General features: G+C 42.7%; 1 protein-coding gene across 3 annotated transcripts in view; it reads right to left on the bottom strand.

Annotated features, from left to right (window-relative positions):
- Window positions 1–14,414, bottom strand: part of LOC132821984 (ephrin type-B receptor 1-like) — a 494,253-nt gene that overhangs the window by 295,741 nt on the left and 184,098 nt on the right. For all 3 annotated transcript variants that reach the window (XR_009645375.1, XR_009645376.1, XM_060835030.1), the window contains exon 3: window positions 1,342–2,023. Coding sequence is in view for 1 of the 3 variants with exons in the window: in XM_060835030.1 (XP_060691013.1) it covers window positions 1,342–2,023 (682 nt within the window). In the remaining 2 variants the exon portion in view is untranslated. The remainder of the gene's footprint in view (window positions 1–1,341; window positions 2,024–14,414) is intronic.

The following is a 14,414-nucleotide window of genomic DNA, read 5'->3' as shown; positions in this document are numbered from 1 at the left end:
CAGGCACCATGAGCAGGGTGTGGTGAGTCTTTGCAGAGAGCTATTGGCCAATCCAAGACTGGTAACTTTTCCATTCAACAATAAAACTGGGGGAGGTAGTGACCATTATGACACTGACCAGAGGGCCCCAGGAGCAAAAGTTGAATAATGTTGGCAGGGATTTCTCTGGCATCTGGATGGTACATGAATAGAAAAGGTTTAGAGGGATATGGGCCAAATGTTGGGATATGGGCCAAATGCTGGAAATTGGGATTCGATTAGTTTAGGATATCTGGTCAACAGTCAAATTGGACTGAAGGGTCTGATCCGTGCTGTATAACTCTACAACTCAATGGCTAAATATCATGGAAGCAGGGCTCGGCAACAAGGGCAGGGGTGTCATCTTCACCCTCTCCTTCCCGATGTCCTGTCCCTCAATCACCAAGTACCCTTGAGTGAGGGATCCTCTTGGGAGAACGTAAGGAACTCTTGCAAGTTGTGCTCCTTGCATGGTGCCATATCTGCCTGTCCATGGATGAATAAGAGCAGTGGTGGGTATTAATTAATGACTCAGTTGGCAGCAGCCTCCCACTACAAACATAAGAAGGGTGGAGGTAGCCTGCTGTGGGGACCCTGGCTACCATCTATTTAAACTCCTCCCACATGGGACAGCATAAAATCAAGTTAGCCTTTTATACAAATCCAATAATTTATCCAGTCCCAGTCCATGAGTATCAATTTTGGAATTTACCTGATTGGACCCTACCTCAGGATGGGGGTCATCCAGGATCAGATTTTTTACACCGCAGTGTCTAACTTGTTCAGTTTTGCATTTAAAATTTGCATGTGGTCCCAATAGGGTTTCTGCCTTTGTGTGTAACATGTTCTGGCTAGCCATATGGCTGTTCTAGAAACCCCACAGCTGTGCTCTACAGTGAGACACATGCTGGAGTAATGATGTAGGAGGAGTCACAAGGTAGAATTACAGTGAACGAAACTTACGCAGATTGGAAATCACAATGTATGGAGCACATATCTGAAGTCCAGAGGCTCATTACCCTACTTCTTCCCCAGATTCTTGCCTTACATTGAATCAAATCTTCATTGCACGCCATTCAGTTTTACATCACTAAAAGATACTGAGCACTTCCACTCTAAGCCACTCCAAGTTCATTTGGTTGCTTTGTCCAATATCAATGTTCAAAGAAATAAACCTCCCTTCTCCCATCAGGTCCAGTTATACATGAATTAAACGTGAAAATCCCAAAAGGGCACAGAGAGAGATTTGCCAAGGGAAGCTCTGCTCTGCTTTTCCCTTGCCCTCCCATTCCTGCCTCACCGGTGCACATGGGAAGATCTTACCTTTACATGCCATCCCCTTTTCTGGCTCAAAGCCTGCCTTGCAGGTGCAGCTCCCAATTGGCACCATCCATTCTCCATCGCCATTGCAGTACAGTTTGATGGGCACATCGACCTCCTCAGCATTCTCCACACAGGTGCCCTTGGCGATGACCAGTGAAGTGCTCTCTGTGCCAGTCATGGTCTCAGCAAAGGTGGCATAGTTCTGGATGACACTTGGGCATTTCTTGAAGAAAACCCGGACGGAGAGAAGAGACATGCAGGCGCCATAGTCCTGAAATGCCAGGTAGAAGCCATTTTTGCTCAGTGGGCCAAAGCTGCGGATCTCAGTGTTGACCTTCATCAGCCTGCCGCCAAAGTCCACCTGGGAAAAGCTCTCGTCAGCGGCGATTGTGTCCACTTTGAGGTACGGCATTTCGGTCCACAGTGCTGCACCTTGCACAGTCAGCCCCGAGTCAGTCTCATAATAGTACAGGTTGAAGGTTTCTTTACAGGAGCCTGGGACATTGGGTATGCTGCTGCAGTCTCGCACAGTGAATCTCATCTCCACATAGATGCGATGGGCACCTTTGCGGTTTATGAAAGTGGTCCACAGCCAGTTGTTTTGGTTGGACTCAAAGACATTGCAGACCTGATAGGTTCGGATGGTATTGAGGTTTTCATCATAGCCACTCACTTCTTCCCACTGCAAGGAAACAAAACAAGACAAGTTGTCAAGTCAAAGTCAACAGAATCAGCTTCTACTTAGAGAGTCATAGAGCTACACAGCACAGAAACAGATACTTTGGTTGAAATCATCCATGTCAACCAGACATCCCAATCTGACCCATTTGCCAGTATCTGGCCCATATGTCTCTAAACACTTTCTATTTCACAAACACATTGTGAAACACTCTGCATTGAAAAAGACCTTCTGTCTCACTCTTGTCCTTAAATCAGGACAGCTTTTATTGTGGAGTACTTGTGATCAGATTTTCCTTTAGAGGGTTACTTTTACTCTCCTTTTGGTTTTTAAAAGGGAATATATTTCATTTGAGCCCTAATTTCTGGCAGAAACAACCAGGTCACTCATTGACTTGGAACGCAATCCTTTCCTGCCAACTCCAAAATTAACAACAACTTGCTGTAGCGCATTAATATCGTGACACATTCCCAACTTTGTTTCACAAGGGAGCTACCAGACACACTGAGCCACGTGAAGAGACCAAAGGGATTTTGACCAAAATCTCAAAGGTGAAAGAGACAAGGAGTGCCTTAAACATGGAAAGAGAAATTGAGAGGATTAAGGAGGGTAATTCTTTGGGAAGACATGCCTACTAATTATGGTGCGATTATAATCATTAACATATGCAACGTCAGAATTAGAAGGTTACTGTTGCACATTTTTCAATAACCAGTTCCTGAAGCCTGGTCTGTAGGGCTCATAGTAAAATGTCCTCTCTCACTATCCTCTCGGTATTCACATCTTCAATAAAACCTGCTGCTATTTACTCACAAGAACACAAACCTCACATTACTACAGACTATCGCTGGGAGTAGTTCCTGAGAATAGGGAGGGGTGACAATGGTGATGATTTTAGTGAACTATGCTAGGGAAATCACTTTAATTGGAGAACCTTCAGGAATGAATCTTCTATTCAGAGACGAGAGGGCGACCAGTTGATCACATTCTTCAGCAAGTTCTTAACATCAGTTGGGCTCCTTCACACCTGAGACATAACTAGACCCAGCAGACATGAGTTTACTAACTTCCCCAGTCTGTTGCTCCATTTCTATTCAGCCAAGGTCTATGAATTAGGAGCAGGAGAAAGTTATTCAGCTCTGAACCGATCTACCAATGAACTCAATTATGGTTAAACTGACTGCGGCCGCGACTCCACTTTCCAACTGTTATGGTCACCAATTGAGGGCTTGGGTAATCAATACTATACTCTGCTTGGATGAGAAACAATACCACGTATTACACCCTTCCTCTTTCAGACGTGCATAGTCATAAACCTTCATCAAATCCCTATGAGTGTTAATGTTAATCTTTCAGTCTGAGATCGTGGCATGAACTCCGTTGATCATAAGTCAAACAGAATCTCAAGCATGGCAACTTCTCTGCCTCATTTTTACACCCAAAGCACTCCAGAGTAGAACTGACAGAGGAAAGTAAACCACACTCCCTTTTCACAAAAGCCAGCTGCTGGATTCTGAAGGTTAAAGATTCAGAGTCATAGATTTCCACTTAGACAGCTGCTGCCAAGTGGAAAGTACTTCAGGTAAGTAGGGTGACAGGTGGATAGTGGTAGTGCCAGAGTGGGTGGAGGTGGCATTCCAAGTGGTTAGAGGGCTAGGTAAGTGGGGTGCCAGCATGCAGAAAGGTCAGCTGGGGGACAGTGTACTTAGGAGATGTCCTGGTGATTGGAAGATAAGTCCACAAAGAGTAATGGGAGGGAGAAGATGAAGATCCAGCAGGGTAGGAATGCCAGGTCCAATATGAGGATGGGCCAGGATTGGCAGGAGGGCAGGATGTCAGGCTGGACTGGGAGAAGGTGGTGTTTGAGAGTTGGGGTCCTGGGCACAAACAGGATGTGTCTGGTCCAATGGCAGGGGTTTGTCAGTAATGTAAGAAATCTGGTCAGCATGGACGAGTTGAGCCGAAAGGCCTGTCTCCATGCTGTATGACCGTATGACTCTACCACAGACCATCAGAAAGCTGGGGTCAGTGCCGGGGCTGGAGCAAGGTCAGGCACATGGTGTATGTAAAGCAAATTCTTATTGATGGGGAGTTTTGGTTTTAATTGCCATGCTTCCTTGAAATGCTTCATTCCTCTCAAAATGATCAAACGGGAGTAGGGCACCATATGAAAAACATTACCAAGATGCAAAGGGGAATGGTGGGGTGGGTGTAGGGTTAGGGAAGGCTATGGAACAGAATGAAGAGGCAACTGTGGACTAGAATATAGGGGCTAGAAAAGATCCAGAGGAATAAGGAGAAGGTGGGTGAATAGAACAGGGAAGCATTGATGAACAGAATGGGTAGGAGCTATGTAATGGAATGAGGGGGGTCATGGTGTTGGACCCGGGTACAGAATGCAGTGAGGACTATGGAGGAGGAGAGGGCAAGAGGGAGGACTAGGGATCAGAGAGACAGGATTCGGGATAGAAGAGAGGGGTCATTAACATTCCAGTCCAGTCATCAACAGTAGAAGGGTTTAATGGGAAGGTCATCTCTGATTCATTCTTCCTATCAGTGTGACTAAGAGAATTAAATATTGTACAGAGGATATTCAACATATGCTTGTCACTCTTTAACTCTCAAAATAATTCTGCACCTCAGCAAATGGATACTTGAATATATGGCAATCCAGTTAGCAGGTGATAACAAACATCACTCACTGGATACCTTCTCATTAAGAAACATTATCTGGCTCTACTTAAGGTTTATTCCTGCAAGGACTGCAATATTTGCACTTCAAACATGCTGTTTGCAAGCATTAATGTGATTTTTACGATCTAACAAAGAATCATGCTGCAGGCCGTTCCAACAGCAATGGGTTTTTTTCATCATCCACACAATGGAATTAATCATGGAGCCTGCCTCCTGCACAATCTTTTATTTATTTGTCTTGCAATTGAACTGTTTGTTTTCGGTGGGCAATTAATGTTAATTTGCCTCAAATCAATAAGTACTGCTTTTCAAGTACTGACAAAAATATAGGGAAGCTAATTTTATTTTAATGATATCCGCAGAGAGAACATAGACTGAGCCTTACACTTTAGAGTGGGGTGGGGGTAATTCTCTGGTGAATCAATGGCATTTGATGAATCTTGAACAATTTCATTGAAATCTATGTTTATGGTCGCAAATCTTCCCACATGGGCAGTAATCAATGTAAGCCTAGTTGCATCGATGTGTAATGGTGAATCTCTCCAGGTTGAAACAAGTAGGGAATACAATTGTTGAGATTCCCCCAGGCATATGCTTGCTCCTCCTCTGTTTGAAGAAGGCGAGATTCAAACAAAGATCTGTGCACCCTTCTTCAGCAACTAGAGGTCACCACCCAAACTGGCATTTCCTGCATAGCACTGAAGGAGTGTTGTACTGTTCCAGGTTCCATCTCTTCTGAAATGTTAAACCCAGGCTCTGTGTCTTCTCTCAGTTGGTCAGCAAAGATCCCACATCACTTTTCTGAAGAAGAGTGGGGGAGGTTTCCTGTATTACCACACTAATAATTATCCCTCAACCAATATCATAGAATCCCTAAAGTGTGGAAACAGGCCATTCGGCCCATCATAGAGCATAGAACGTTATAGTGCAGTACAGACCCTTCGGCCCTAGATGTTGCGTCGACCTTTGAAATTAAACTGATGGCCATCTAAACCTATACCATTCCATGATTATCCAGCTGCATGTCCAATGCCCATTTGAATGCCTGTAATGTCGGTGAGTCATCTACTGTTGCAGGCAGACTGTTTCACACTCCTACTATTCTGAGTAAATAGAGTTCATGCTAACCCTCCAAGGAACCTCCCACCCAGACCCAACCCACCACCCTATCCCTATTACCATGCACTTCCCATGGCTAACCCACTTAGCCTGCAAATCCCCAGGCACTATGGGCATTTTAACATGGCAAATCCGCCCTAACCTGCATATCTTTGGACCATGGGAGAAAACCGAAGCCCCCAGAGGAAACCCATGCAGACACGGAGAGAATGTTCAAACTCCACACAGACAATCATGCAAGGGAACCCAGGTCTGTGGCACTGTGAGGCAGCAGTGCTAACCATTGAGCCACCATGCCACCCATGGCAGTCAATTTGCTGCACACAGCAAGCTCCCACAAATGTCAATGAGGCAATGACCAGGCAATCTATTTTAGTGATGTTGATTATGTTTATTGAGACATAAACATTGGCCAGGAACTAAAAAATGTCCCTGCTTTTCTTCATTATGGGACCTTTGACATTGACTTGAGGATGAATTGGGGCCTTACTTTAAGATCTCAGCTGATTGACAACACCCAGCAGTGTAACAGCCCCTCAGTATTGTATTAAGATTTCAGCCCAAAAGTTACACTGAGATCCATGAAATCCTTAATTTCCTGACTCTGAAGATGACATGTGGCCTTTCCTACATTTTTGTTGTCATCTGTTATCTCTGAATACACTCCTTTTATCTTCCAGTGAATGGATCTATCTATTGAACAGTCCCAAACTATTTTGAAATATTAATTGACCTCATGTGGAAAGGAGAGGACTGTGGTGCAGTGTCTGAGCCTCAACCAGAATCTCTGGGCTTGAGTTCTACTTCAGTGGAAATGGTGGATGTAGGTACAATTACAACATTTAAAAGAGATTTGGATAAGTTCATGAAAAGGAAGAGTTTAGAGGGATATGAACCAGGAACCAGCAGGTGGGACTAGTTTAGTTTGAGATTATGTTTGGCATGAACTGGTTGGACTGAAGAGTCTTTTCCATGCTGTATGACTCTTATGACTTGATGGTCCTGCAAGGTGCATCCATGATGAGTCCAAACAGATTGGTCATCAACTTGTAGTTCCTTCCAATACATCCATGGAAGGCAGTAAGTGTGGTAAAGTCTTCTGGTCAACTATACTTAATATGCACATGTACAAAAATAGGAGCTAAAGGAGATCATTCAGCCTTTTAAAATTTCTTGGTGTTCAGCAAGATCATGCTTGATCTGTTTGTGTTTCAAATTTTACATTTCCATCAAATAACCTTTGAATTTCTTGCTGATGAAGAATCTGACCATTGTCCAATCAATGTCCTTCCACTCCCTTCTGAAATTTGACATGGAATAATGCCTCCAAATTCTAACCTCTGCCCACAGCAACCCATTCCTGGAAAAACTCACTAAAGTAACAGACATCAGCACATCCACTGTCTGTCTTATACACCAGCCAGTGTAGGAAGATCTAAAAAGACAAAGTTTCTGCCACCAATCCTTTATCCCTTTTAATATCATCATTAAAGTTTTCACCTCCCCCAGTCAATTACTACTCCCTACTCCTATCCAATCACAACAGTTAGCAAACGCATTGGGGCAACAGTTTGAGGGTCACCAAGATGTAACCAACTATTGCAAATAATTTCCACCAGTCAGCTCAGCGACAATATGACAGTTTAACTTTTCCACTTGCGGGTTTGGCTGGTGTCAGGGAAAAGTAAATGTAGTGCCTGCTGCCTTCAGCTTCTGCCAGTTCAACTTATTGTTAGTCAGCTCTCGAGTTAATGAAAAAATGTAAGCACGCAGGCATTTATATTATGAGGAAATGTTTGATAAATTCACGGTGATGCCCAGGCTCCAGGAGTAGCCTAAGGTGCTCTCAAATCATATCTCAGTAGCTTCAGGTTTAATTGAATCCCAACTGAACTCACGGATAATTAAGATTGCTTCTTCAGTAGTTTAATCCAGGGATTTTGCAATAAAATTATACTGATTTTGGAAATTAATTCATTAGCAGCGCTGACAGGTCCCTCATTGAGAAAGCAATTTGAGTCCAGCTTATGTATAAAACCAAAATGTCTTCTGCTGTGCAATTTTTTTCAAATTAATTCTCCATAAAATGCTGACCCTATTAATTCATATTTATACTGAGGTCAGAGACAAACTGTTCGCTTCCTCTATTTGACTCACACCAAGTGAATTAATCAGCGTTCAATGTAATTAATTGTATTAAACAGGCAACCTTTACAATTACCAGTACAACTGAGAAATGTTAAAGGGGAGGATCTGTTACAGTTTAAGTGACATGCCTCATTTTAGTTAAAGTTTTAACAACAACAGTTTGATGAAGCCAAAAATGTTGTTTGTAATCACGGATTGATGAAATTTTTTGACATGCATTTAATCACAGCTTGGTTAATGACAAAATATGACTGCAATTATTGGCTGGTGGAATTATTTCATGAAGTCTAGTAAACAATTAAACAGATGCATCAAAATTGCTAAATGAAGAAAAGAGGAAGGGCTGAATGTTTTGTATTTTGGCTAAGCCTGAGTTGTGTTGAGTTTTTGGTAGGGTATTCCTCTGAGAGACCTAATGATTTCTCTTGCCAAATACTAATTATCTACCCCTCCCTATGGTGCCTCTCACATCAATTCCAGGTCTACTTTACTACATGCCATGCCCAAAATAGCTGCAGACATCCCAGAATTCACTACCACAGAGGCACACGCACCATCTTTGAAATCCTAAGGTTTAGCATTGAAGCGCAGAAGTACATGGACTGGAAATATACTATAACAGTGGCGACAGACTGGCAGATAACTAGATCTGGGGTGTGTGTAGTCAGTGCCCAAGGAGTGTTCCTTGCAATGTCATTGCCTTGTGTCAAACATGGAGATCATTTAGAGCCAGCAGTGAGCTGGAGCTGCCAGGAAGCCATTCTGGTTTTCACATCAGATTTGTTTGGTGAGTTTGATAAATTAGAAAGCTGAACATGTGAGACATGTTGGGCTGTCAACAAGGCATTTAGCAAACTTATAATCCCTTAATTGGCAACTCCACACTGCCGAGAGAAAAACGCGCCTCACCACTTGGCAAATAGCATAAAGGATGGAGTGTGATGCCCCAAATGGCAAGATGGGTCTTGATGGACTCTGAATCTTATTCTGCCACTTTGCTCATCATAGTCCACTTTGCTCAGATCCTTAGTCTTTCTAACTGACTATCTTGATAGTCACATAATGATGGAGTGACTGGTTAATGAATCATTCACAGAAACAGCTACTCGGCTTGTCTACTTTATATTCCAGATAAGCCTCCTGTTCTTCATTCAATCTTACCAATCCAACCCTATCTTATCCCTTGTGTGCTTAACTAAATCCCTTTAAATGCATCAATTATGGCAAACAATCTCTATCAGGCTACAACACAAGAGGTGAGCATAATCCTCATGATGGAGAGCTTTAAGAAATCTTTCTAAAGCAAGCTGTAATTATCAGAGATCAAAATATTTGGTGTTGTAACATTAAAATCCTGCAGATGTTGGAAATCTGAACTAAAAACTAACAAAGCTAAAAATATCCAGCAGCCACCAGTGAAACATTTTGATCGCTTCAGGTCAACAATCCCTAGCTGCTGAATATTTTTATCACTTTACGTCTCTACTCCTATTATGTCACATAACAACTCTGCAGAACTCAGTGTACAAAATATGTTTGGGTAAAGCAGGGTTTTCAGTTCTTTGATCTTGCCAAATCCCACATTTGTCATGTTCTCACTCCAGCAGTTTTCTGAAATAAGCCCAGCCTCAGAACTACCCAGGACTACCCCTTCCAAATTTGTTGGTTAAACCATTAGTTGTCAGTGTCATTTGGGAGAATGTAATCTGTAGTCTCAGTAACATAAGTGGCCAGTGGGAGCTGAACTGCCAAGTATACCCATACAAGCAAGGAGTGAGAAATTGAAACAGAGTTCCTTCACTCATCCCCTGTTGATTTTTCTTGCCATCTTGCTGTCCAGTGTTCAGATATCCATGTAAATCAGCTCAACTCAGGTTAAGAGGGAGTAAAGTTATGTGAGGCCTCTCGAGCCTGTAGAAGTTGATGTTTGGACAATTTTAACCAGTATAACAAGATCGTAAAGGGAAGTCGTTAGCATTCCAATCTGATGGACAAACAGGCAATAATTTTTTGTAATTTTTGATTAATAAATGGAAGATATGTTTTCAACTAATAGTCCACACATTTTTTTTTACTGTTACAGGTTTAATGGGTTATACTATTAGGACCACATTAATTAGACTTGAACTTGTGTGAGCTGATAACACACATGATGAAAGATCCCTGCGCACAGGATCCCTGTTTAGTCAATCACATTGAAGTCTGTTCAGAAATCAAGTTCAGGATTGAGGAAGATTAAAGTAAATTAGCATTGGTAGATTCAATGTGAAGCCAGTTGTGGAAAAAGGAGTCAAGGGAGCAGTAAAAAAATGAGCAAGAGAGAAAGAAGGCCAAAGTAAAATAAATCACACTTTTCATTGTTGAAATCTTCAACAACAATTACTGTCTGAAGGAATGAGAGTACACTTTTGTGATAATTGTAGATAATGTTAAATGGAAATAACAGTAAAAGGACACTTAGACTGAAATGAATAGGGATTCACATTCCATGATGAGTTAGCTCATATCTACGATGCAAAAATGCTGTAATTTCACCCCAGACATCGAAATACCATTTTCACAGGGCTAATGACAGAGCTGTGCATCTGGTAGTGCAACCTTTGATTTTCTACATTTAACTGTGTGCATGAAGTTACTATAGCATTTGCACATTAATAACTGAGTGCCATTAGTCTCACCATGATTTTGACATCAAATTATTGTCCAATTTTTTTTTTGCATTTTTCAGATGAGAACATGGAAGTGAACATTAATGGAATGGAAGTGAGTTGAAGGTATTCTCATCATAGCATTTTAAATTTTAACTGTTACAGGATCAAAGACGGATTGATATTGATGGAAACAGGTAACAGAGTCCACATTTGCTCAGATTTCATACAGACAGATTAACTGTCATTTCATTTTGGCAGCTATTGTTTGCCCCATACAAAATTTCAAAAAGCCTTTTTTGAATTTTACCCATTTCATCCATCTTTACAAAGACTCTCAGCATCATTTTGGCATCTATAAATGTTTTGTTGATTTCTGCTCTGTATAGAGTCACAGAGTCAATGCAGCATGGAAACAGACCCCTCAATCGAACTCATCCACACCGAACAAACATCCAATCTGACCTAGTCACATTTGCCAGCATTTGGTCCATATCCCTCCTACTCCTTCCTATTTATATACCCATCCATTGGCTTTTAAATGTTGTGACTATACTTGCCTTCACTACTTCCTCTGGCAACTCCTTCCAGACAAGCACCATCCTCTGTATGACAAAGTTATCCTTGGGACCTTTAGAAATCTTTCCCCTCTCATCTGAAATCTATGCCCTCCAGTGTTGGAGTGCTGCACACCATGCCATTCATGATTTTATAAACCTCTATAAGGTTAGCTCTCACTCTGACACTGCGGGGAACAAAGCTCCAGTCTATTCAGCCTCTCCCTATAACACAAACCTTCCAATCTCAACAACATCATGTAAACATTTTCAGTATCGTCTCAAGTTTAACACACCATTCCTATAGAAATGTGACAAAAAATGTATGCAGAGTTCCAAAGTGATCTCACCAATATCCTATACAGCCTATATGTGGAAATTCTGGTATGAACTGGAGCACCTCCAGCCATATTCCTGAACAAAGAATAAAGAAAATTATAGCACAGGAACAGGCCCTTCGGCCCTCCAAGCCTGCGCTGATCCAGATCCTCTATCTAAATCTGTCACCTATTTTCCAAGGATCTGTATCTCTCTGCTCCCTGAGCATTCATGTATCTATCTAGATACATCTTAAATTATGTTATAGTGCCCACCTCTATCACCTCCACTGGCAACGTGTTCCAGATATCCATCACCCTCTATGTAAAGAACTTTCCACACATAGCTCCCTTAAACCTTTCTCCCTCATCTTGAACTTGTGACCCTGAGTAGGAGACAGAAGGTGGTGGTGGAGGACTGCTTTTCAGACTGGAGGCCTGTGACCAGTGGAATGCCACAAGGGTCAGTGCTAGGTCCACTACTTTTCGTCATTTATAAAAATGATTTGCATGTGAACGTAAGACATATAGTTAGTAAGTTTGCAGATGACACCAAAATTGGAGATGTAGTGAACATCGAAGAAGGTTACCTCAGATTACAACGGGATCTTGATCAGATGGGCCAATGGGCTGAGGAGTAGCAGATGGAGTTTAATTTCAATAAATGTGAGGTGCTGCATTTTGGGAAAGCAAATCTTAACAGGACTTATACACTTCATGGTAAGCTCCTCAGGAGTGCTGCTGAACAAAGAGACCTTAGAGTGCAGTTTCATAGCTCCTTGAAGGCAGTGTCGCAGGTAGATAGGATAGTGAAGAAGGCGTTTGGTATGCTATCCTTTATTGGTCAGAGCATCAAGCATTGGAGTTGGGAGGTCATGTGGCAGCAGTACAGGATGTTGGTGTGGCCACCTTTGGGATATTGGTGCAATTCTAGTCTTCTTCCTATTGGAAGGATGTTGTGAAACTTGAAGAGGTTCAGAACAGATTTACAAGGATGTCACCAGAGTTGGGGGATTTGAGCGATAGGGATAGACTGTATAGGCTATCGGACGTCTCCGATCAGGTGTATAAGGTTCTAAAAGGGAAGGGCGAACAGCCAGAAATCTTGTACATATTGGCACTAATGATATAGCCAGGAAAAGGATCAAAGATATAACAAGTGATTTCAGGGAGTTAGGATGGAAGCTGCAAAGCAGGACGACCAGAGTAGTGTTCTCTAGTTTACTACTGGTGCCACGAGATAGCGAGGCGAGGAACAGGGAGCGGGCACAGCTTAATACGTGGCTGGGCAGCTGGTGTAGGAGGAAGGGCTTCAGATATGTAGATAATTGGGATGCCTTCTGGGGAAGGTGGGACCTGTACAAGAAGGACGGATTGCATCTGAACTGGAAGGGGACCAATGTCCTGGGTGGAAGGTTTGCTCAAGTAGTTCGAGAGGGTTTAAACTAGTGTGGCAGGGGGGTGGGAAGCTGAGCTGTATAACGGAGGTGAGAGTTGATGCAGACCAGGCAATAGCAAGAGGTAGACCAGCTAGTGGGAAGGACTTTCCTGGCAAGGAACCAAGGTATCAGTTAAAGTGTGTTTGCTTTAATGCAAGGAGTATCAGGAATAAAAGTGACGAACTTTGAGTATGGATCAGTACCTGGTGCTATGAAGTTGTGACCGTAACAGAGACATGGGTTTCTCAGGGGCAGGAATGGTTGCTGGATGTTCCAGGGTTTAGAGCATTGAAAAAGAATAAGGAGGGGGAAAAAAGAGGAGGGGGTGTAGCACTACTAATCAGAGAGGGTATCACAGCTACAGAAGCTTCCATTGTCGAGGAAGATCTGCCTACCGAATCAGTATGGGTGGAAATTATGAACAGCAAGGGAGCAGTCACCTCTTTAGAGGTTTACTACAGGCCCCCAATAGCAGCAGGGAGATGGAAGAAAGCATTGGTCAGCAGATTTTGGAAAAGTGTGGAGGTAGTAGGGTTGTTGTAATGGGTGACTTTAACTTTCCCAATATTGATTGGAACCTCCTTCAAGCAGAAGATTTGAATGGAGCTGTTTTTGTAAGGTGTGTTCAGGAGGATTCCCTAACTCAGTATGTTGACAAGTCGACGAGGGGAGAGGCCATTCTAGACTTGGTGCTCGGAAACGAGTCGGGGCAGGTATCAGATCTTGTGGTGGGAGAGCATTTTGGTGATAGTGACCATCAACTGCCTCACATTCTACATAGCCATGGAGAAGGAGAGGATTAGGCAAAATGGGAGGATATTTAATTGAGGAAGAGGAAACTATGATGCGATTAAACATGAGTTAGGAAACATGGACTGGGAGCAGTTGTTCCATTGTAAAGGCTCTATAGACATGTGGAGACTGTTTAAGGAACAGTTGTTTCGAGTGATGAATAAATATGTCCCTCTCAGACAGGCAAAAAGTGAAGGATAAAGGAACCTTGGATGACAAGAGCAGTGGAGCTTCTCGCCAAAGGGAAAAGGTAGCTTACATAAGGTGGAGGAAGCTAGGGTCAAGCTCAGCTCTACAGGATTACAGGCAAGCGAGGAAGGAGCTTAAAAATGGTCTGAGGAGAGCCAGGAGGGGGCATGAGAAGGGCTTGGCAGAACGGATTAGGGAAAACACAAAGGCATTTTACACTTATGTGAGGAATAAGAGAATGGTCAAAGAAAGAGTAGGACCGATCAGGGATAGCATAGGGAATTTGTGTGTGGAGTCTGAGGAGGTAGGAGAAGCCCTAAATGAGTTTTTTGCTTCTTTCTTTACAAAAGAAACGAACTTTGTAGTGAATGAAACCTTTGAAGAGCAGGTGTGCATGCTGGAATGGATAGAGATAGAGGAAGCTGATGTGCTGAAAATTTTGTCAAACAATAAGATTGACAAGTCGCCAGGCCTGGACCAGATTTGTCCTC

Source organism: Hemiscyllium ocellatum, chromosome 13 (genome assembly GCF_020745735.1).
Source record: "Hemiscyllium ocellatum isolate sHemOce1 chromosome 13, sHemOce1.pat.X.cur, whole genome shotgun sequence".
NCBI lineage: Eukaryota > Metazoa > Chordata > Chondrichthyes > Orectolobiformes > Hemiscylliidae > Hemiscyllium > Hemiscyllium ocellatum.
The sequence above is the reverse complement of the archived record's forward strand: the minus strand, read 5'-3'. Positions and strand labels throughout refer to the sequence as shown.